Source organism: Poromitra crassiceps (assembly GCF_964638095.1).
Source record: "Poromitra crassiceps genome assembly, chromosome: 1".
In the NCBI taxonomy this organism is placed as follows: Eukaryota; Metazoa; Chordata; class Actinopteri; order Beryciformes; family Melamphaidae; genus Poromitra; species Poromitra crassiceps.
The window spans coordinates 51,709,913-51,734,787 of NC_139623.1; the positions used below are offsets into that span (position 1 = coordinate 51,709,913).

General features: G+C 45.2%; 1 protein-coding gene across 2 annotated transcripts in view; it reads left to right on the forward strand.

Moving 5' to 3' along the window:
• klf8 (Kruppel like factor 8) overlaps positions 1–24,875 on the forward strand; it is a 164,982-nt gene that overhangs the window by 117,186 nt on the left and 22,921 nt on the right. The window contains exon 3 of one of the 2 annotated variants that reach the window (XM_083650237.1): positions 23,364–23,603. In XM_083650237.1, coding sequence (XP_083506363.1) covers positions 23,364–23,603 — 240 coding nt within the window. The remainder of the gene's footprint in view (positions 1–23,363; positions 23,604–24,875) is intronic. The other variant, XM_083650238.1, reaches the window with a different exon arrangement.

Genomic DNA, 24,875 nt, shown 5'->3' on the forward strand with positions numbered 1-24,875 from the left:
GGTACATTGGAGTACTGATGTAGTATATAGCCAGTCTGGGTACAGTGGGTACTGATGTATATAGCCAGTCTGGGTACAGTGGAGTACTGATGTAGTATATAGCCAGTCTGGGTACAGTGGAGTACTGATGTAGTATATAGCCAGTCTGGGTACAGTGGAGTACTGATGTAGTATATAGCCAGTCTGGGTATAGTGGAGTACTGATGTAGTATATAGTAGGGCTGGGCGATATATCGAATATACTCGATGTATCGCGGCTTGTGCCACGTGAGATGTAGAAATGACTATATCGCGAACATTCGAGTATAATTGTCACGCATTGTTTATAACTTAAGCCGCCGGCATGACTCGCTTCACATTTCCTCCCTCTCAAGGGAGCTCTGTCACACTCAAGGGAGGGGGAATCACATGCGTGATTTCTAACCCCACATAGGATAAGCAATAACCACGCCGCGTGGATACGTCAAACGCGTCAAACCGCGTGACACACCCGTCCTTAACCTATGTGCGATTCGAAATCACGTGTCCGCACCAACCGAAACATGATGTGTGGCTGTTGACAGTTTCAAATTATAACAAAACAACCACTATTGCAATTTGCAATACATGTCCCGCAAGGTTTCTGAGATTAGGGGAAAGTCTGAGCTGGCGTTACGCTAAACCAAACGTGGGGAGGAGTTGCGGATTTGTTTGGTGTTAACGTTAGCTGTTGTGGTGGCTAACGTTAGCTAGCTGGTTGTGACCTACCTAGTAGTTCAGCAGGCAGCGCTCCACAAGCTTGTTGTGACCAAAATCCCCGCATTTAAAGCATTTCATACTCCCAGAGCTGGCGTAAACCATAGAGCATAGAGAACCTCATGCATTACTCAAAATGAAACGTCCAGGGTTTGTGTCTCCAAAAGCAACTAATGCTAACGTTACATGTAAGCTAACGTGAAGCTAACATAGCTAGCTGCAGGGCAGTCATGATCTATAAGGAAAACGAATGCGCACATAGCCTACATAAAAGTCAACATCACATACGTGTATTTTCTTTAATCTAGACTAGAGGCATCATTTTTCAGTCAAAAGTGAGACGACACAGATATGATGGCGTATAGTGAGGCTTTCCATGCCTCACTATAGAACTGGCCCCAATGCAAAATTCACAGCTTATATGTTGCCGTCATGCCAATAAGAGTCTAAATTTAATTTTTTATGTTTTATCTGCAGACTAAGCAGCTAGGCTTTCGGTTCTATAAAAGCCATTATTTTTTGTATTGACTATTGAGTGATACACTTTACTAAAACAATCATATTATATCACAATAGTGATGTCAGATTTGCTTAGGTCAGAGCTATGGAATATTAAATCATCCATCTTTGCTCACTACATCTGCCCTTTCTTTCTTCTTTTTTACCCCAGGTGTGCATAAAATACAGGTTAAGAACTTATGGAAAAGTCATGGAAATCCATTGGTCAAAATGTGTATGAACCCCGAAGGGTTAAATTGAGCATTTATGAGAGATTTCAAAAATATCGAGATATATATCGTGTATCGCGATATAGCCGAAAAACATCGCAATATTCTTTAGAGGTCATATCGCCCAGCCCTAGTATATAGCCAGTCTGGGTACAGTGGAGTACTGATGTAGTATATAGCCAGTCTGGGTACAGTGGAGTACTGATGTAGTATATAGCCAGCCTGGGTACAGTGGAGTACTGATGTAGTATATAGCCAGTCTGGGTACAGTGGAGTACTGATGTAGTATATAGCCAGTCTGGGTACAGTGGGTACTGATGTAGTATATAGCCAGTCTGGGTACAGTGGGTACTGATGTAGTATATAGCCAGTAGCCAGTCTGGGTACAGTGGCTACTGATGTATATAGCCAGTCTGGGTACAGTGGGGTACTGATGTAGTATATAGCCAGTCTGGGTACAGTGGAGTACTGATGTAGTATATAGCCAGTCTGGGTACAGTGGGTACTGATGTAGTATATAGCTAGTAGCCAGTCTGGGTACAGTGGGTACTGATGTAGTATATAGCCAGTAGCCAGTCTGGGTACAGTGGGTACTGATGTATATAGCCAGTCTGGGTACAGTGGAGTACTGATGTAGTATATAGCCAGTCTGGGTACAGTGGGTACTGATGTAGTATATAGCCAGTAGCCAGTCTGGGTACAGTGGGTACTGATGTAGTATATAGCCAGTAGCCAGTCTGGGTACAGTGGGTACTGATGTATATAGCCAGTCTGGGTACAGTGGAGTACTGATGTAGTATATAGCCAGTCTGGGTACAGTGGGTACTGATGTATATAGACAGTCTGGGTACAGTGGGTACTGATGTAGTATATAGCCAGTAGCCAGTCTGGGTACAGTGGAGTACTGATGTAGTATATAGCCAGTCTGGGTACAGTGGAGTACTGATGTAGTATATAGCCAGTAGCCAGTCTGGGTACAGTGGGTACTGATGTATATAGCCAGTCTGGGTACAGTGGGTACTGATGTATATAGACAGTCTGGGTACAGTGGGTACTGATGTAGTATATAGCCAGTCTGGGTAAAGTGGGTACTGATGTATATAGCCAGTCTGGGTACAGTGGGTACTGATGTAGTATCCTCCCCATAGAGCCAGTCTGGTTACAGGTGGAAATATGACAATATATAAGTATCTTCCTCTGGCTCTCTCACCAGCAGTCACTCACACGAGGAGCTACTACCCTGTTCCAGTCAACTTGTAGATCATATGAATTAATTGCAAGGCGAAGACTGGGTGACCCATTTTATGGCTTAGAATAGTGTGTGTGTGTGTGTGTGTGTGTGTGTGTGTCTGTGTGTCTGTGTGTCTGTGTGTGTGTGTGTGCATGCGTGCGTGCGTGCGTGCGTGTTCTCTAGCAGCTAGAAATTCTAGCTGCTAGAATGGGGGAAAAATAAATATGCTACGAGTGCAACTAGAGTCTAGAGCTGACCTGTTAGACGTGTCAGAGAGAAGCGTTTGGAGCTGACCTGTTAGACGTGTCAGAGAGAAACGTTTGGAGCTGACCTGTTAGACGTGTCAGAGAGATGCGTTTGGAGCTGACCTGTTAGACGTGTCAGAGAGAAGCGTTTGGAGCTGACCTGTTAGACGTGTCAGAGAGAAGCGTTTGGAGCTGACCTGTTAGACGTGTCAGAGAGAAACGTTTGGAGCTGACCTGTTAGACGTGTCAGAGAGAAGCGTTTGGAGCTGACCTGTTAGACGTGTCAGAGAGAAGCGTTTGGAGCTGACCTGTTAGACGTGTCAGAGAGAAACGTTTGGAGCTGACCTGTTAGACGTGTCAGAGAGAAACGTTTGGAGCTGACCTGTTAGACGTGTCAGAGAAACGTTTGGAGCTGACCTGTTAGACGTGTCAGAGAAACGTTTGGAGCTGACCTGTTAGACGTGTCAGAGAAGCGTTTGGAGCTGACCTGTTAGACGTGTCAGAGAAACGTTTGGAGCTGACCTGTTAGACGTGTCAGAGAGAAGTGTTTGGAGCTGACCTGTTAGACGTGTCTGAGAAATGTTTGGAGCTGACCTGTTAGACGTGTCAGAGAAGCGTTTGGAGCTGACCTGTTAGACGTGTCAGAGAAACGTGTTAGACGTGTCAGAGAGAAGCGTTTGGAGCTGACCTGTTAGACGTGTCAGAGAAACGTTTGGAGCTGACCTGTTAGACGTGTCAGAGAAACGTTTGGAGCTGACCTGTTAGACGTGTCAGAGAAACGTTTGGAGCTGACCTGTTAGACGTGTCAGAGAAGCGTTTGGAGCTGACCTGTTAGACGTGTCAGAGAGAAGCGTTTGGAGCTGACCTGTTAGACGTGTCAGAGAAACGTTTGGAGCTGACCTGTTAGACGTGTCAGAGAAGCGTTTGGAGCTGACCTGTTAGACGTGTCAGAGAAACGTTTGGAGCTGACCTGTTCGAGGTGTCAGAGAGAAATGTTTGGAGCTTACCTGTTAGACGTGTCAGAGAGAGTTCCATTGTCTTCTGGTCACATGCCGTTGTTCCTGTTTGTCTGACATCTCTAAAGTCAAGTTGATTTTTCAGTCTCTTTCTGTATAGTGCCTTTTAAACATGAAGTCTGGATCATGTCAGGCTAGAGAGAGCAGGATATTTTCAGGTTTTACCTTTTTAAACATGAGGGGTCTTTGTTTAGAAACAACTGGATATGAACCGTTTTTTCTGCCAGTGGGCGGGGGGGGGGGGGGGGGGGGGGGGCGTAGCATGTATCGATAACAAGAAATGTGATAGGAAACAGCTTTAGCCAAACTCCATTCAAAAACATGCCGTTTTAACAGAGGGTCCATTCCTGGCATTGTGCCAAAAATGAGGCAGTCAAAATAGTGGTCGCACCGTCGTCAATCACTGTGGGTGATTTATTTTACAAGTGGCATTCAAGTCATATCTGACTAGTTTTAAATTTATTTCTCCCCACAAAAGTTAGGCTAGGCCTATATGTCTCGATATAGGCTATCAGTCACTGACAACCGTAAGCGACTTGAAACTTGACTTGGACTTGTGACCAAAGACTTGAGACTTGACTTGGACTTGCCCCTCAAAGACTTGAGACTTGACTTGGACTTGTGACCAAAGACTTGAGACTTGACTTGGACTTGCAAAAAATGACTTGTGAGCATCTCTGTCAGTCAGTCAGCTCCTATCCTCTCCGCAGTGTGGATGCACAGTCACACAACACTGCCTGCCTCAAATGGCTGCCTCACACAATAGAATTGGCTGCATCCAACTCAAGAAAACTTCTCAGAAGAGACTAACGTTAGCGACAAATCTGGAGACTTCAAAAACATGCCGTTTTAACGGAGTACATCCGACCACGAGGGGTGGCAATGTGCCAAAAAATCCGCCTTTGTTAGGCTACATAAAGCCGCCCAGTCAAAATAGTGGTCGGACCGTCGTCAATCACTGTGGGTGATTTATTTTACAAGTGGCATTCAAGTCATATCTGACTAGTTTTCAATGTATTTCTCCCCAGAAAAGTTAGGCTTTTTCTGACATGGGAGCAAGCAAGCAGCGCAGCAGTAAGCGTCCCTCCTGATGCACTGGACCTGGCTGCCTGCATAGCTGAAGCGCGTTGGGATCCCTCTGCCAAACAATTCAAGCCGTTTTTGCAGCACTTCACGCCTACTCGCTAGCAACGTCACGAAGAGCCAAACCCGCCCACTCAGACGGATCTGCGGATAATGACCTGCCACTGCTTAACAGCAGCTGCACTTGCGTGAAGCGGATGTAGGGCTGGGCGATTAATCGAATTTTAATCATGATTACGATTTGGGCTGTCCACGATTATGAAAACAAGATAATCGACATACAACGATTTTGCTGCTCTTGTCACTCTCGTTCTGTCTTGTGTTATAAATCAAGCGCACCCCTTCCTTTGCAGCGGTGTGCTCGGCCCCTCCCCCAAAGCCCAAAACACACACACACACCGCTCGAGTTGTGAATGACTGTCATGTGAACAGAGAGCCACGGCACGTTTCTCCTCCCCGCTTATTTCCGTGGTAGCACAAGAATAAGATGACAGAAGTCACAGAAAGAGAGCCGCTGGTCGAGAAGAGAGGTAAAACAACGTATGTGGGGTGGAAACACTATGGTTTCGCCGAGTTTAAAGGTCCACACATCAAGAGCGATGCGAATATACAGCACGGAATTGCGATGCGAGTTTTGACCCACCTGTCACTCACAGCCACAGACTTGGAACAAACAGTGCAAGATATGCGCGGTCGTGGCTGCACCCCGCAACACAACCTCTCCCTCTTTCTTTAATCACTTGAAATCCACTCACAAAGTGGTCTATGACCAAGCAATAAACGCTAAACGAACAAAAATACAAAGCCCCATCTAGTTACTGCCACCGCAACACAGTCATGGATTCAGGACACTCTTTACAATGCGACCGCATATTCAACAGCTAACGAGCTCACAGATAAACATTAAAAGTAGCCTATTATGAACCTAAACGTGTTATTGTAAGTCGCTTTGGATAAAAGCATCTGCCAAATGAGTAATTTAATGTAATGTAAACGAACGTTACTAGCGTTCTCATTTGGTTAGTTTTGAGGTTTAAGGACTACTAGTTCAGCAGATGTTTACCAACATATTGAATGTAGATTAATAGTTGCAGTTGGTTGTGGCAGTTCACTGCAACATAGTAGGCCTACATATACTGTATATTTATTTTAGTTTTTATTTTATTTCTAAATCTTTGCACTTGTATTATTTATTTTCACTTATTTATTTATTTTCAATTATATCTAAAATCCAAAGACATCCAATGTTAAAAAGAAAAGCCAGTGTAAATGTTCAATAAATTCATGATGTTCTCAATGTCAATGAGTAATCGTGTTAAATAATCGTGATCTCAATATCAATCAAAATAATCGTGATTATGATTTTTGCCATAATCGAGCAGCCCTAAGCGGATCTTACACCGGCAGCCGAGGTAAATAAGATACGGACTCGCAGGAGTGCGCGTAGGCCGGCTAATTGTTGTTTAACATGCAGGCCAACCGGCTAGGAGCGGGTTATAATACGGATTCCACTGCATGTTAAGAAGTGGCTTACGACAGCATCTCAGCAGAAAGCAGCTGGTTGCCTCAGTATTTGACCAGGTGTTAAAGGAACACTGCCGATTTTCAACCAGCGTTGTATCATTACAAAAACACTAGTATCAAACAGTGTATCAGAAAGCTGTCAACAGTTTTGCAGGTATTCAGGCCAGTTTGACAGTGAGTGAGAGTTGATTTCAGTTCATTGGTGGACCAGTGATGTCATTTGTGCATGAATGACATCACTGGTTCACAACTTAAAGGGCAGTTTAGAGTCAAGTGATTTATCATAGCCTGACGAGCATCGCTGAACATGACGTCCGTTCCTGTATTGCTTGATGCTGATTTTGGACACTGTCGCTCGTAAAAAGTATAAACACCTAGGCGATTGGAGAACGCAGAGGTGCAGAGCAGGATGTGTTGTGATATTTTCACATGTATTAATGCCGGACGGACAGACAGAGAAGCTGCCAGTCAAGTCAGTCACTTATACCGTTTTGATTGCAACATTACAAAACTGTCTATCTGCTTGCTAACATGCTGTATGATTATCCATGCTAACGATGTGGTAGCTGTTGCTTACCGTCTGTGTTGAGAATGTCCGCTTTCCAGGCATTTGCCTTTTTAACAGCATCTTTATAATCTGCCTGGTCGTCAGCCCAAAGGCACGGGGAACCGTGTCCTTGTGTCTATTAAGTTCTCGACAAATATATGATCTTCTTTCATTGTTAATTCAACTAGCTAGCTAACTAGTGGCTTCAGAAACTGCGGTAGGAGAGAAAAGAATGGTGGTTGTCATGACAACGGAGCCAACGATGGGGGTCAAAGTTCATCGCAACAATGGCATATCGCCCGTCGCTGGAAGTATAAACACTTGTCGTTATCACCGACGATGGAATGTGATCATGGTCGGTCGCAACGGCCATAAATCGCTGGACTCTAAGCTGCCCTTAAGGCTGATGACTAGAGCATGGGGTCATCTGCTGTGTCCGGCCTAAAGCGTGTGTCTTCCTTTATTTTAATCACTCTTCTTCATGTGTTGTCATTTACCAACCATGGGATTGAAAATGGCATCATTGAGTATCCATGTTTTCCTGGGTATCGGGTTAAGAAGTTAAAAATTCTAGCATGGTGACATCCCTACATGGTTGGTGGTGGTACCACTGGATGCTTTAGGTCTTCCCGTGTCATATCGTACCAGAAACATGAGCCCGCTACAGCCCCAAACGTGACAAACAGCCATGTGATTTGTGTCACGATGAAATCAGGAGATTAACCAGAGGAATTACCAATCGGGAGGACAGTGGGAGAAAGGGTTAAAAATAGGGAGAGTGCCGTGAAAATCGGGAGTGTTGTGTCTGTCTTATCTAGGAAGTCCCTCTCTCTCCCTATCTTTCTCTCTCTCTCTCTCTCTCTCTCTCTCTCTCTGTCTCTCTGTCTCTCAGGGAGACAGAGAGTAGTGTGTAGTATTGTAGTGTGTAGTGTAGTGTGTGTGTAGTATTGTACATGAGAGGCGCCAGGAGAGAGGCGACCAGCTCCGTGACTTCGTAGGGAAAATAGGTATTTTTTTAGAGTAATTTCGTTTTATTTATAATTTCCTTGCGTCTAGTCGCTTTGTAAATATCTAGCGCATATATCAGTGTCTTTTATACAGTGTACATAGTAGCGTATGTGCACTTTTTTGGCAAAAGGAAGCACAACTACAGCACGGATTACTGTGGGATCACCGCAGGTCTATTGTCCTATTGTTCCCACTGCGTCCCCCCCCCCCCCCAAAGGGACAGGGCCAGCGAGATGGCGGACAACGACAACATTATCGATAACAACACTATCGATAACAAAGACGGTGCCAGCGGGACCACCGCACGTAGGTACAACAGGGGCGCGCTGATAAACATCAGAAATGCGCGGAAACAACCCAAACAAAACTGGCAAGCTCCCGACCTCACGGAATTTCCTGAACTTATAAAACACCAGCGGAAAAGAGGTAGGAGAGGGGGGACCCGCACGCAAGATCACCCGGTGGCAAAAACCACTGGAAGCGCGTTTGCGACTGGCAATAGTCCTTTGGTGGTACGCAACACCAGGGGAATATCGAACAATCAGCTGTGTATTTGGTGTTGGACTGTCTACTGTGTGCACTGATAGCGGAAAATGACTGGACCCCTTTCTCACCTGTCTGTCTGTCGCGGCTTACCGCTCTTCTGACTGGCTGGAAACTGGTGAAATGTCGGGGACGACGGGGTCGCGCTTATACCGGCACGGCGCCTTTCTCACATGCAGGCATTAGACCACGTACCGGTCATTTTGCGGTACAAAGCGCATGTGGGAAAAGGGCTATAGCGCGATGTAACGTTCTGTGTCTAACGGAAACCTGGCTCACTCCTGACACAACGGATCATTCTATCGCGTTACCAGGCTTCAGTGTATTCAGAGGAGACAGAAACGAACGATCCGGGAAGAAGAAGGGCGGGGGCGTTTGTCTAATGATTAACGAAAACTGGTGTATAAACATCACTGTCATTGGGAGATACTGCTCGGAGGACCTTGAGTATGTAATGCTTCAATGCGTGCCGTTCTGGAGTCCGAGGGAATTCACGTCAGTCACCATCATGGGTGTGTATGTACCTCCACAAGCGAACGTTATTATCGCACTGAAAGAGCTGCAACGCGCTATCAGCGCACAGGAGACTAAACAACCAGAAATGGCCCTGGTGGTGACTGGGGACTTTAACAGGGCAAACCTGAGAGGTAGAATGCCCACGTTGTACCAGCACATTCACTTCCCCACCCGAGGCAGTAACACACTGGACAAATGTTACTCAAATATCCGACATGGCTACAAGGCCGTCCCCCGCCCCCCCTTCGGCAAATCGGACCACGCCTCCATTCTACTCGTACCCAGGTACCAACAAAAACTAAAAAAACAACCCCCAGCATTCCGAACCGCCCACTGCTGGTCAGACCAATCAGACGACATCCTGAGGGACTGCTTTGACCAAGTGGTGTCGGAGTAGTTCAAAGCTGCAGGAGACCTGGGCGAGTATGCAGAGACGGTGTCATGCTTCATAAAGAAGTGTACCGACGACATAGTCCCCACAAAAAGAGTCAAAATAATGCCAAACCAAAAGCCCTGGGTCAACAGCGACGTCAGGGCTGCCCTTCACGCCAGGACCACCGCCTTCAGCCCTCCGGACCGCTATAAAAATAGCACGGAGAGATTATGGAAGGCAGCTGGAGTCAAAATTGGACACTAACAACCCCAGACACCTGTGGAGAGGGCTCCATGCAGGTGAAACGACAGAACCCCAGCACGTCACCCACCCTACCGGATGAACTCAACGCGTTCTACGCTAGGTTCGACCCCTCTGCCAGAGCGCCTCCCCCCCCCCCCCCCTCTCCCACCCCTCTCCCCCTCCCCTCCCCCCCATCACCCCTCCTCCTCCCCTCCCCCCCTCCTCTCCTCCCCCCCCTGCCACCTCTCCCCCCCATCACCCCTCTCCTCCTCTCCTCACCCCCCTGCCACCTCTCCCCCCCCATCACCCCTCCCCCTCTCCGCCCCCCCACCACCCCTCCTCCTCTCCCCCCCCCGACCACCTCCCCTCCCCCCCTCCTCCCCCCCACCCCTCATGCAGTAGCACACGTGCTCCACACCGCCCTGTCCCACCTGGAGGGGAAGGACACCTATGTAAGAATGCTGTTCGTGGACTACAGCTCAGCATTCAACACCATAGTACCCTCCAGGCTGGTACGCAAGCTCAAGGATCTGGGACTAAACACAGCAATGTGCGACTGGATCCTGGATTTCCTGACAGACCGCCACCAGGTGGTGAGGGTGGGCAACCTCACCTCCTCACCACTGACCATCAGCATAGGAGCGCCCCAGGGGTGCGTCTCCAGCCCCTTCTGGTACGACCTCTACACCCACGACTGCGTGGCGACTCAAACTTCGAACACCATCGTGAAGTTTGCAGACGACACAGCGGTCGTGGGGCTGATCTCGGGGGGCGAAGAGACGGCCTACAGAGAGGAGGTGGGGGCCCTGGAACAATGGTGCCAGGACAACCACCTCTCTCTGAACGTCTCCAAGACCAAGGAGATCATTGTAGACTACAGGAGGGGGGGGGGGGGGGGCACACACCCCCCAATCACCATCAACGGCACAGTGGTGGAAAGGGTGGACAGCTTCAAGTACCTGGGAGTCAACATCCACCAGGACCTGACTTGGGCCGGCCACACCGCCACTGTTGTCAAAAAGGCCCAACAGCGAATACATGGACTCAGGCGCCTGAAGAAATTTGGGCTAAGGCCAGAAATCCTTACGGACTTCTACAGAGGCACCATTGAAAGCCTGCTGACTGGCTGCTTCACCACCTGGTACGGGAACTGTACCACCATGGACCGCAGGGCGCTACGGAGAGTGAGACGCGCGGCCCAGCACGTAACAGGATGTGAGTTGCCAGATCTGCATGAACTGTATAAACAGCGGTGCCTCAGGAGGTCCCTGAAGATCATCAAAGACACAAACCATCCCCACAACAGCCTGTTCCCTGCACCCATATGCCCTACATTTGTACTATGTTGTAAACGGAGTCCACAGCACAAGAATTTCACACGTGGTACTTGTGACAATGGAGTGACAATAAAAATCTTGAATCTTGAATCTTGAATCTTGAGAGAATAGGGGAGAGGAGAGAAGAAGAGAGGGGGGAAGAGAACAGAAAGGAGAGGAGAGAAGAAGAGAGTAGGGTAGGGAAGAAGAGAACAGATGAGAGGAGAAGAGATGAGAGGAGAAGAAGAGAGGGGAGAAGAAGAGTGGAGAGGAGAGAAGAGAACAGAGGAGAGGAGAGGAGAGAAGAAGAGAGGAGAAGAGAACAAAGGAGAAGAGAGGAGAGGAGAGAAGAAGAGAACAGAGAGAAGAGAGGAGAGAAGAAGAGAGAGGAGGAGAAGAGAGGAGAAGAGAACAGAGAGAAGAGAGGAGAGAAGAGAGGAGAGGAGAGGAGATGAGAGGAGAAGAGAACAGAGAGAAGAGAGGAGCGGAGAGAAGAAGAGAGGAGAGGAGAGGAGAAGAGAGGAGAGGAGATGAGAGGACAAGAGAACAGAGAAGAGAAGAGAGCAGAAAGGAGAGGAGGGCAAAGGGAAGGCAGTGGAGATCAGGATTATGGTTTGGGTCAGGCTTTGGTTAGGTTAGGCAAGTTAAATTCAGGGTTATGGTTTGGGTTAGGCTTTGGTTAGGTTAGGCAAGTTAAGTTCAGGGTTATGGTTTGGGTTAGGCTTTGGTTAGGTTAGGAAAGTTAAGTTCAGGGTTATGGTTTGGGTTAGGCTTTGGTTAGGTTATTCAAGTTAAATTCAGGGTTATGGTTTGGGTTAGGCGTTGGTTAGGTTAGGAAAGTTTAGTTCAGGGTTATGGTTTGGGTTAAGCTTTGGTTAGGTTAGGCAAGTTAAGTTCAGGGTTATGGTTTGAGTTAGGCTTTGGTTAGGTTAGGCAAGTTCAATTCAGGGTTATGGTTTGGGTTAGGCTTTGGTTAGGTTAGGCAAGTTAAGTTCAGAGTTATAGTTTGGGTTAGGCTTTGGTTAGGTTAGGCAAGTTAAGTTCAGAGTTATAGTTTGGGTTAGGCGTTGGTTAGGTTAGGTTAGGCAAGTTAAGTTCAGGGTTATGGTTTGATTTAGGCTTTGGTTAGGTTAGGCAAGTTAAATTCAGGGTTATGGTTTGGGTTAGGCTTTGGGTAGATTAGGCAAGTTAAGTTCAGGGTTATAGTTTGGGTTAGGCTTTGGTTATGTTAGGCAAGTTAAGTTCAGGGTTATGGTTTTGGCTAGGCTTTGGTTAGGTTAGAAAAGTTAAGTTCAGGGTTATGGTTTGGGTTATGCTTAAATAAAACAACGTTAAATGTGACTTAGGGTTGAAATGTAGACTTTGAACACGGCTCTCCGGTGTGAAATGCGAGTGTTTACGCGCTCCATCCACCCCGACCACCCGTGCTATTTCAATAGCAGACTCTATGACGTTGATATACACGGATCTAGAACATGTGTAAATGTTGATATGCAACATATTTTTGCTTCAGAAACATTGATATTCTACGTACCAGGGGATTGCAGAAACCTACAATGCTGACGTTTTATTCTGGCAACCAGGCTGAGAAGCGAGGAAAGGAAAGCAGGGGAGAGCGAGGGAGCGATGAAGTAAAGGTTGAGTGATGAGGTGGAAGGGTGTGGCCGTGAGAGAGAGAGACAGACAGTGAGAGAGAAAGAGAGCGATGAAGTGATGGAAAGATGAATGGTGGGTGTGGAACGAACGAGTGGAAAAATGGAGTCAGCTGATAGCACCAGTTTCCATGGCAACATTAGGCCTTTCCCACCCACCTCCCACTCTCTCTCTCTCTTCCTGCCTCGCCCACTCCCTCACTCTCTTTCACACTTCATTTTCCTTTATTTTGTCTCCTTTTCAAGGCTCTCTCTCTCTAATCCCTCCTCTCCGTCTCATCTTCATCCTTTCTTTTCTTTATTTTCTGTTCATCTCCTCCTCTACTCTCCTAACTGTATCATGTCCGTACTGTAACTCTACTAGTCAAATCTACTCTCCTAACTGTATCATGTCCTTACTGCAACTCTCCTAGTCAAATCTACTCTCCTAACTGTATCATGTCCTTACTGTAACTCTACTAGTCAAATGTACTCTCCTAACTGTATCATGTCCTTACCAGAGGAGGTTTTTCCAGTGAGGCATAGGAGGATGGTCCTCCTCTATTAGATTGGGGATTTTATATAAAAAAATATATATATTAAAAATATATATTTTTTATTTTTATTTTTATATTTTTCATTTTTCATAATTTTTTTTATAATAAAATATCAATCAAATGTGTTTTTTCTTATGTGCAGACGCTCATTTTTTCATTCATTATATAGCTCCATGCAGACGAGTCACTCTGGCCCAGCATGGGGGAGGGGATTAAAAAAACACCCGCCCTGTGGGCTTGATTTATTTGGTAATTTATCTAATGAAAAAATAAGATTGGTTGAAAAAGACTTGCAATTCACAGAAAACAGTGAGAGTGATGTGTTTTCCAACGAATCAGATTGAGGAGGAGGGGAGCTCTCCCTTAGCCCGTGAAACCAGGTGAAACCCTAATTGGTTGTTGTTTGATAGATAGATTGCTTGACATTGATTGACATTCTGTATTGTCCAATGCTGATGAATACGTCTGAAAATCGGCAACGTTGTTCCACTGCCTGGTCTGTGGTCTCTCACGCTGAATCAAGGAGGTGAAATCCACTGCTTGACCTGACAGGAAGGATTTACTGAGACAGTAGCAGCATATCATATTTCCCTCTTATTTTTATTTACTTTTTTATCAATCAGTAAGTGTTCACAAGCCAGACAGTCGTTGATATTGGATTACCACCAAAACGAGTTTCGAGTTGCGGGGAGACGAGCTGCGCGATACGGGCTTTTTGCAATGTCAGAAAACTGGAATATTTGCAACGTCTCGACTGCAGCGTTTCCCCTACAGACAGCACGGATATTCAAGTAAGTCAATTGATTTCAAGTTATCCGAACCTTCTATTAAATTCGGCGTGGAAATGGTTCACCGAGCAGCGCTATTTTTGTCGTATTGAAGTTTCATCCTGTAATTTCTTATACTAAAACCCGCGAACTTTAAATTCACACATTTTTTAACTGAATTTGGCCTGTAAATCGATAGCTGACAGCGGGCTCAATTTTAAAGCTTGAGTGGTGATCTTTATATCATATGAAAGTAGAAGAAATAAGGAATCGATTGGGATGAAGCATGTCAACCTAGGATGTCGGGAAGGGGGGGTAAATAACGCTCCAAAGTTGATAACTAAATGAGTAGTGCAGCACTGTTCACAGGAAGACACACTCTCGTTCCAGATGCAATTAAGTGTAATTTAACGCTATTTGACAACAGTTTCGGCCATAGACTTTGTCAAGTATCATACAAACAGTGCAAGACAGCCATTATAAAGACAGGTTAGCTGATTGAATGGACAACACCTGTCTTGTGAAAGCACACCTGAGTGTGAGACATCATAGGATGAATCAAAACATTGATGTCACAGGTAGGCTGTATACCATAATATATCATGAATCTATGTGAATAAATAGATTTATATAAATAGTAATCACAGCCTAATGCATAGAGATAAATCCTGAAACCTTCTCGCAACAGTTCTAGCCTAAGCCAGTGGTTTTCAAAGTGGGGTCCCCAGCAAAAAGGGGGGATAATCTATTTTCACTATAATTCCATGCCATCCATAAGTAACACAATCTAAGATACCGTAAATTCCGGACTATAAGACGCACCGGTGTATAAGCCGCGGGACCAAAATTGACTATTTTTTTCTTCTATAAGCCGCACCGGACTATAAGCCGCGGGTGTTTTGATGTTTAATTACCATATGAAAGGGTTCGTGCACAGAGAGGAATGTCGGGAAAGAGATCGCTGTTTGGGGAAGCTCCCATTTATTAACATTTCAACAAAACAAAACAAAAGTCAGGTCACTAATCCCCAGACAAAATCACACAACAATAGGCTACCGTATATGTGCAGCAAACCTGTAACCAGAGAAGTCAAGTCACTAATCCTCGTCTTCCTCTTCTTCCTGCGTACTGAAACCACCAAAGTCCTCATCTTCAGTGTCGGAAACGAACAGGTTCAGGGTGGCTTCGTCAACCACTCTCCTCTCTCCTTCAGGTGCCATGGCACGAGTCCGATACCTCACGAGTCCGACACCTCACGAGTCCGAAAAAAGAGGCTAACTTCCCCCAGACCCTAACCCAAAACCTAACCTCTCCCACCCCCACGCCTAAACCTAACATCCCCCAGACCCTAACCCAAAACCTAACCTCTCCCACCCCCACGCCTAAACCTAACCTCCCCCAGACCCTAACCCAAAACCATGAGGTGTCGGACTCGTGAGGTATCGGACTCGTGAGGTATCGGACTAGGGGGCAGTCCCCGTGGCGTCATCCTCTTCATCCCGCAGCAGTCCAGCGTTTTGGAACCCGTTGGTAATTGTGGATGTTTTCACACTCCTATAATATTCCGTGATCTTCCTTTGTGTGAATTCGCCGAAGTTTGTGATTTTCTCCTGATAGTCGGGAGGGAGTTGTTCAGTAGTTCTCCCCCGGACGGACAGTCCCTTTTGCCCAGGTTACGCGCGGCTGCTCTGTTTGATCGGCGGCTGCTCTCTTTTAATGCGAGATTGACTGCTTTCAACTTGAAAGCTGCCTCGTGTGAATTTCTGCGTACCTTCCCCATGGTAAGTGAGAGTGTTGCTTCTACTGCTCGTCTTGTTGTGAATATTCCTTGATCTTCCTTTGTGTGAATTCGCCGAAGTTTGTGATTTTCTCCTGGTAGTCGGGGGAGGGAGTTGTTGCCCGAGTGGCCGTTTGCTTACCGTAATTACCATATGTAAGTGGTCACGCACAGAGGGGATTGTCGGGAAGAGATGGCTGTTTGAGGAAGCTCCCATTTACCGTATTACAACATTTCAACAAAACAACATAACACAACACCACCGTTGTTTATTTTTACAGTGCACACAGTGTCCGCGGTGTGGTGAAAAGAGGGCAAGAGAGGAAATTAAAACAGAAGTGGATTTATAGTTAGAAAGAGTGCTAAAAAAGAGAGATTTTTTTTTTTTTTTTTTTTTTTTTCTGAAAAAATCCATAGATAAGACGCACCGTTATATAAGCCGCAGGGGCCAAAAAACGGGAAAAAAGCCGCGGCTTATAGTCCGGAATTTACGGTAGTGTAGAAGTGAGTAACTAGGCTAATTATAACCATAACAGCACAAATAATTGACAAAAATCTCGAAATAAATATACAGTATTTACTCTGAGAAATGAAATAATGAGAAAAGGAACAATTATTGATGGTTAAAACTGAATAATGACATCACAACAGTCTAATCCTAATGCTAATTTAAAATTAGATTTGGGCGTTTTGGGCAAAAACTGCTTGTGGGTGAGAGTATCAGCAGCAGAGCACACGTCATATTTTCCCTGGGACCGCCTCAGGTGCCAGGTGCTGTTCCGTCCTGTAGTCCTCTCACTGGGTGCTAATGCAATGCTCCTCACTGGGTGGAAAGCTAAGAGGCTTGACAGCATGGGAAACATGGCAAATACACACACACACATGCGCGCGCGCGCGCGCACACGTGAAAACACCAGCCACCACTGGTCCTTACTGTAACTCTCCTAGTCAAATCTACTCTCCTAACTGTATCATGTCCTTACTGTAACTCTACTAGTCAAATCTACTCTCCTAACTGTATCATGTCCTTACTGTAACTCTCCTAGTCAAATCTACTCTCCTAACTGTATCATGTCCGTACTGTAACTCTACTAGTCAAATCTACTCTCCTAACTGTATAATGTCCTTACTGTAACTCTCCTAGTCAAATCTACTCTCCTAACTGTATCATGTCCTCCGTCCTTACTGTAACTCTCCTAGTCAAATCTACTCTCCTAACTGTATCATGTCCTTACTGTAACTCTCCTAGTCAAATCTACTCTCCTAACTGTATAATGTCCTTACTGTAACTCTACTAGTCAAATCTACTCTCCTAACTGTATCATGTCCTTACTGTAACTCTCCTAGTCAAATCTACTCTCCTAACTGTATCATGTCCGTACTGTAACTCTACTAGTCAAATCTACTCTCCTAACTGTATAATGTCCTTACTGTAACTCTCCTAGTCAAATCTACTCTCCTAACTGTATCATGTCCTTACTGTAACTTGTAATTTGACAACTTGTTCAAGTGGAATATACACGTTGATTATTTGTGTGGCAAATTAGCCCAAAGACTCCACTTTCTCCGAAGGCTGAGACTGTTTGGAGTAAGTTCCAAGATCATGCTAACTTTCTACAATGGAGTGTTGGGTAGCCTAATAAGGTATGGCATGGAGGCATGGTTCGGCACCCTCTCTATCCAGTACAAGTCTAAAATCAACAAAATGATAAAAACTGCTATGAAGATCATAGGGCAGAGGGACTAACCCCCCCTCCAGACCATTTACGATAAGAAAGCAGTGAATCTGGCTCTTAAAATTTTGGACGACCCCACCCACATTCTATATCTTGATTATGAGCTACTACCTTCCGGAAGGCGCTTCAGAGCCTGTAGCTTTAAGAGTAACCGCTACAAGCGCTCCTTCCTCCCAACATCTATAGCCTTATTAAATAAACTGCCTGTCCTCCCACTAGGGGGTAGAGCTCTGTCCTCTGTGAGGTCAGAGCCCGGCTACTCAGGAACCCTCCATTAAGAGCCTGACGACCCAGGAAACCTCTGGATTAACGTTTCCTGGTCGTGAGAGGACAGAGCTCGGTGATTCTGGAACCCTCCTTAAAGAGCCGGATGATCCGAGAAATCTCTGATGGTATTGGTGTGGCATACATGGTAGCTCACTCTGAGCTCGGCTGTCCCTGCAGCCTGTCTGGTCATGTGATATTTATCTTGCCTTAGTTAGTTTTATATACATTTTATTTCATTTTATTTCTCTTATCATTTTATCTTTTTATTTTCTTTTACCCTTTACTGTGGTTTTAATGTTTTTAGTTTTAAGTAACCATGGTTTTATGATGGTTTTGGTTCGATATGCGGTTTTGGAATTGTGCAATACTTGAAGTGCAATATTTGAATACTGAAGTGCAATACGTGGTTAGGTAGAGTTGTTAACTCGTAGCCCAGGCTGCATCATGTACTATGTTGTCCTCTTGTTTACACGCTGTTTGTCTTCAGATGTACTGTACTGTCTGTTACGTTTGTCATTGCCCTATTGCTGCTGTACATATGCCTAAGACAAATTTCCCTATGGGACAATAAAGTTAAACTCAACTCAACTCAAACTCAACAACTCTCCTAGTCAAATCTACTCTCCTAACTGTATCATGTCCTCCTTACTGTAACTCTCCTAGTCAAATCTACTCTCCTAACTGTATCATGTCCTTACTGTAACTCTCCTAGTCAAATCTACTCTCCTAACTGTATCATGTCCTTACTGTAACTCTCCTAGTCAAATCTACTCTCCTAACTGTATCATGTCCTCCTTACTGTAACTCTCCTAGTCAAATCTACTCTCCTAACTGTATAATGTCCTTACTGCAACTCTCCTAGTCAAATCTACTCTCCTAACTGTATCATGTCCTCCTTACTGTAACTCTCCTAGTCAAATCTACTCTCCTAACTGTATCATGTCCTTACTGCAACTCTCCTAGTCAAATCTACTCTCCTAACTGTATCATGTCCTCCTTACTGTAACTCTCCTAGTCAAATCTACTCTCCTAACTGTATCATGTCTTACTGTAACTCTCCTAGTCAAATCTACTCTCCTAACTGTATAATGTCCTTACTGCAACTCTCCTAGTCAAATCTACTCTCCTAACTGTATCATGTCCTCCTTACTGTAACTCTACTAGTCAAATCCAGAAGAGAGAGAGTGTGTGTGTGTGTGTGTGTGTGTGTGTGTGTGTGTGTGTGTGTGTGTGTGTGTGTGTGTGTGTGTGTGTGTGTGTGTATGAAGTCCTATCAACGTCATTATTCACTGACACATGCGCAGCAACGTGTGTGTGCCTGCGTGACAATTTTGTCACGCGTGCACACATACGCGCAGCGCACTATGACGTGCGCAAACTACATCACGCGTAACGACAAGCTGCGTAGCACAGCTACTTACAGCGTGTACACGTGTGACCAGTGTTGGAGAAATTTTGTTACGCGTTCACACACACACACGTTCGCAGTTTTGAGTGTTTTACGCAACCGGAAGTGTATCTGCATCGCGCACAACATGAACACGTAATTTTACGCGTAAATGTACGCGTAATTTTACACGTAAATGTATGCGGGGTGCGCAGTCAGAGCGCGTAAGCGCACGCGTACATGCGTGACCATTACAAGTCAATGGGGAAACTACATGACACGTCAAGCGTTGTGTGACACGTTCAGTCGTAGCTGCGCATGTTTATTGAGTCGTTTGGAACTTCAGATCCGGTCGCGTAGTATCAAAAACTGCGAATGCGTGTGTGTGTGAACGCGTAACGAAATTGACTATGTTAAGTCTGCTACTCAGGTGTCAAAGCATGCGTTGTGTGACACGTTCAGTCGATAGCTGCGCATGTTTATTGAGTCGTTTGGAACTTCATAGTGTGTGTGTGTGTGTGTGTGTGTGTGTGTGTGTGTGTGTGTCTGTCTGAGGCCACGTTTAGACGACAATGGCCAATTTTATGGCCAATGGTCAATTTTATATTTATACAGCGCCAAATCATAACAAGAGTCATCCCAAGTCGCTTTACAAATAGAGCTTAATGTTAATTAATTCATCAATGTTTGATGTTTGATTGACTTCCTTCTCGCCCCTCTCTCCTGGTGAAGGACTTAAACTCGTCAGCTCCACTTGCTGTCCCCTCGATCCTATCCCTTCCTCTCTCCTCCAAACCATCTCTCCTGACATATCCCCCTTCCTCACTACTTTCATGAACTCCTCTCTGTCCTCAGGTCTTGTTCCGGCTACTCTAAAGACTGCTAGAGTCAAGCCTCTGCTTAAGAAACCCTCCCTTGATCCTACTGCTATTCAGAACTACAGACCTGTCTCTCTTCTCTCATTCCTTTCCAAAACCCTCGAACACACAGCGTCCGACCAACTTTCTCTCTATCTCTCCCAGAATGACCTCCTGGACCCCCTGCAGTCCGGTTTCAAGGCTTCTCACTCCACTGAGACAGCTCTTCTTGCAGTCACAGAGGCCCTTCACACTGCTAAGGCCTCATCCCTCTCCTCTGTTCTTGTCCTCCTTGACCTGTCCGCTGCTTTTGACACAGTCAACCACCAAATCCTTCTCTCCACTCTGTCTGACCTCGGCATCTCAAGTTCTGCACACTCCTGGTTTGCTTCCTATCTCTCTAACCACTCATACCGGGTCTTATGGAGAGGGTCCCTCTCCAGATCCTGCCCTCTTACCAGCGGTGTCCCCCAGGGCTCAGTCCTGGGCCCCTTGCTTTTCCTTCTCTATATCAGATCTCTTGGCCATGTGATCTCATCTCATGGCTTTTCTTATCACTGCTACGCCGATGACACCCAGCTTTTCCTTTCCTTCCCCCCCTCTGACACCCAAATCGAGGCTCGCATCTCTGCATGCCTCAAAGACATCGGTGACTGGATGTCTGCCCACCACCTCAAGCTCAATCTTGGTAAGACAGAGCTACTCTTCCTCCCAGGGAAAGACTGCCCTCTCGCAGATCTCTCCATCTCCATTGACAATACCACTGTGCTTCCCTCCCAGACGCAACTCCTGGTCCAGTCACTTATCATCTCTCGCCTGGACTACTGCAACATGCTCCTGGCCGGCCTACCTGCCGCTGACATCCGACCGCTTCAGCTCATTCAGAACGCTGCAGCCCGTCTGGTATTCAACCAACCCAAATTCTCTCGTCACTCCCCTCTGGCTTCCCATCTCGGCACGCATCAAATTCAAGACACCGGTACTGGCCTACAGGGCAGTACACCAGACAGCTCCTCTGTACCTACAATCTATGGTCAGGTTCCAAACCTCTCACCGCTCCCTCTGCTCCTCCACCAGTGCAGGACGCCTCGCCCCTCCTTCACTTCGGGCCCTCAAAAGTCGCCCATCCCTATCGCGACTCTTCTCGTCACTGGCAACGCAATGGTGGAACGAGCTTCCACCTTCGGTCACGATGGCCGAATCATTGCCGATCTTTCGGAAAAGACTAAAGACACACCTTTTCAGGCTCCATCTGGGCCCTTCTTGAACTAACTTCTTTCTCTCTCCCTCTAAAAAAAATAAAATCAAAATTAACTTTACCACTATTCCTTCAGAAGTTGTAGCTGTCATAGACTGTGTTGCATAGTTGATTGCTCTATTGCTGACAAAAATGTGTTATTGTAAGTCGCTTTGGATAAAAGCGTCTGCCAAATGACGTAATGTAATGTATTATTATTCAAATTTGTTTATTGGGTTTTTCATTTCAAACATACTACATATAAACAGAGACATAAGAAAAAGCAAGACATGTAGCACCAAAATAGGACAGAACATAATAATAATAATACAAGAGACACAGACACCCAAGACTCAAAAATAATAATAATGAAAATAAATAAATGCTACAAACAATTACAATACACTTTGCAGGGGATACGCTAAGTGCTGAGGATATATGTTCTGGCAATCACTCGTGGCAAAAGCCAACACTTGAATCTCTGAAAGTCAGTTAGGCAGTATTGGGAGGAGAGAGGTAATTTTTATCAAAGTAATCTAGAAACGGACCCCACACTCTAAGATATTTCTGAGTCGAACCACGTATAGTGTATTTCAGTTTCTCCAATTTAAGGTATGCCATAACATCTCTGACCCTGAAATCAGAGACCCATCTCTGATTTCCAGCTCATTAAAATTAGTCGTCGGGCCAGAAGCAATGAAAAAGCTAAAGCCTCGGCTTGAGCACCAGAGACTGTAACTCCATCAGGTGCTACTCCTAAAATGCCAATGGCAGGGTCTGGATGAATGTCCTTCCCGCAGATGTAAGAAAATGTTTCAAAGATGGAGGACCAAAAAGGAACCAGAGACGAGCACGACCAGAACATGTGATATAGAGTCGCTGGGGCCCGTTTACACCTAGAACATGTCGGGTCAAAGCCGGGGTACATCCTGGCAAGCCTACTTTTCGATAAATGAAGTCTGTGTAACACTTTGAATTGCAATAATCCATGTCGGATGCAAATGGATGTTGAGTGAATCATCCCTATCGCTGACTGCCAGGTAAAGTCTGAGATCTCATTTGTGAAATCTTGCTCCCATAACTCTTTCAGATGATCGAGGGTGGGCGAAGCTACCATTTGAATCATACTATATAATCTGGATATAAGGCCTCTGCCTAGTGGATCGAAACATATACACTCTTCTATCCAGCTATCAGGTGGAGAAGATGGGAAGCAGGGAAAGTGTTTTTTTGACAAAGCTACGGACCTGAAGATATTTAAAAAAATGTGTTTCTGGAATGTCATAATCCCTCTTTAACCTCTGGAAGGAAACAAAGATGCCATCTTTAAATAAATCTTTAACACAAGTCAGCCCTTTCCTCGACCAAGTCTTGTAAGTTGTATCCCAAAGGGAGGCAGGGAAGAGAGGGTTGGCTGTGATAGGTATAGAGGGCAGGGCCTGTTTCTGTTTAAAATGAATCCTAAACTGTGACCAAATCTTCAGTGAGCCAGTCACAATCGGGTTATTCGTGTGTCTATGCTTACTAAGGGGCAGAGGAGCAAACAGTAATGCTGAAAGGGACACGGGAGAGGCACTCTTTCGTTCTAGCTGAACCCACGCTGGCTCGTTCTCTTCATGAGGACTAGAAACCCAGTAGGATAGCTTTTGGATATTCGCCGCCCAGTAATAATGTAGGAAATTTGGCAATGCCAAACGTAATGTAATGTAATGTAATGTAATGTAATGTAATGTTATTGACAATTTTAAAGTAAGAATAAAAAGAAAGTGATAGATGTTTGTTATTTTAGCGAACGATGTGTCACTTAGAAGGACCGTCGTCTGAAGGTCACGTTAGATGGTCACGTTAGAAGAACCGTGGTCTGAAGGTCACGTTAGATGGTCACGTTAGAAGAACCGTGGTCTGAAGGTCACGCTAGAAGGTCATGTTAGAAGAACCGTGGTCTGAAGGTCACGCTAGAAGGTCATGTTAGAAGATCACATTAGAATGGTTTGGAGTCAAATCTGCTTTTTCTAAACTTCTTATATTCTCCTCCCCAGCAGGCAGAGGTGGGTGACGACTGCCCGCAGCCCACAGACCTGAAGGTGAAGACGGAGCCAACTGCCGAGGACCAGACAGAGCCCGTTGACCTGTCACTCAACAAGCCTCGCCCCTCCGACCTGTCACTCAACAAGCCCCGCCCCTCCTCACTGCGCGTCACGGTGCCCGGTGGGGTCGCGGCCCCGCCCAGCCTGCGCGCCACGCCTGTCCCCACTACCATACATTCACTAGGCTCCATGGTAACTAAGAACACACACACTTGCACATCGGCACAAATGGAGCAATTTCAAAATCAGACGCTTCAATCTAAAATCTAATCTAATCTAAAAATATCGGTATCAGGATCCACCATCAACTGTTCACGACTCCGCCTGGACAGGAAAAAAATCTAAATCAAAAATTGCAGTTTGGTAATTTTGGTTGGCAGTTGTCAACATAACAATTACAATTCTTATTATTATCATTAAGTAATGATTGCAAAACTTGCTACATTAATTACATGTTATTAACAGAAATTACTGGCATTTAACTATAAAACAGTAATTAACCTGTAATTTGTCTACCGTAATGTAAAGTGCTGCTTCATAAAATGTTAAAGCAACATTTCAGCTGGTATTTGGTGCATGTAATCATAATCCATTATGACTGAATGTGTTTGATGTGTTGATGAATATTCTCTATGACACTAAACTGAAAATATTTGTGTTTTGGACAAAACAAGACATTTGAGGACGTCATCTTGGGCTTTGGGAAACACGGATCCACATTATCTGACTTTTTTTATAAACCAAACAACTAATTGATTCATTGAGAAAATAATCGACAGATTGACAATGAAAGTCTGAGAAGTGGGATTTCCATCTCCAAAACTTGAACTGGACTTTACCATGCAACAATTTATGGATTCTACGATTAGTCGATCCACAGAAAATTAATCGCCAATTCTTTTTTTTATAATTGATTAATCGTTTAGACAGATTTTGAAGAAGAAATACAAAAGATATGTAATTTAATTCATATTTTCTGGTTTCTTTACTCCTCTATGACAGTAAACTGAATATCTTTGGATTGTGGGCAAAACAAAACATTTGTCGTCTTGCGATACATTGGACACACCGACATTGGGAAACAGCCAAATTTTTTACCGTTTTCTGACTGATTTTATAGAACAAACAATTCATCGATCAATCGAGAAAATAATCGTCAGATTAATCGACAATGAAAATAATTGTTAGTTGCAATGTCAGTTCAGGTCATGAATGGACCATGCTGTTTGGCAGAAGATAATACTGAAATGGGTCCATTTTCTCGTTTTTGGTTTAAAACAGAAAATTGGACCATTTTCTCCTTTTAGGTTTAAAATGGGAAAACGGATTATACTTTATTACCCCGACCCCCGTTTTCAAGTGGCACGCCATGTTTTCTCTCTCTCTCTCTCTCTCTCTCAAAATCCATTGCGGGCCACTTAAAAACAGGCCATAGTTTGGCCACCCCTGCTGTTTGGTCACCAT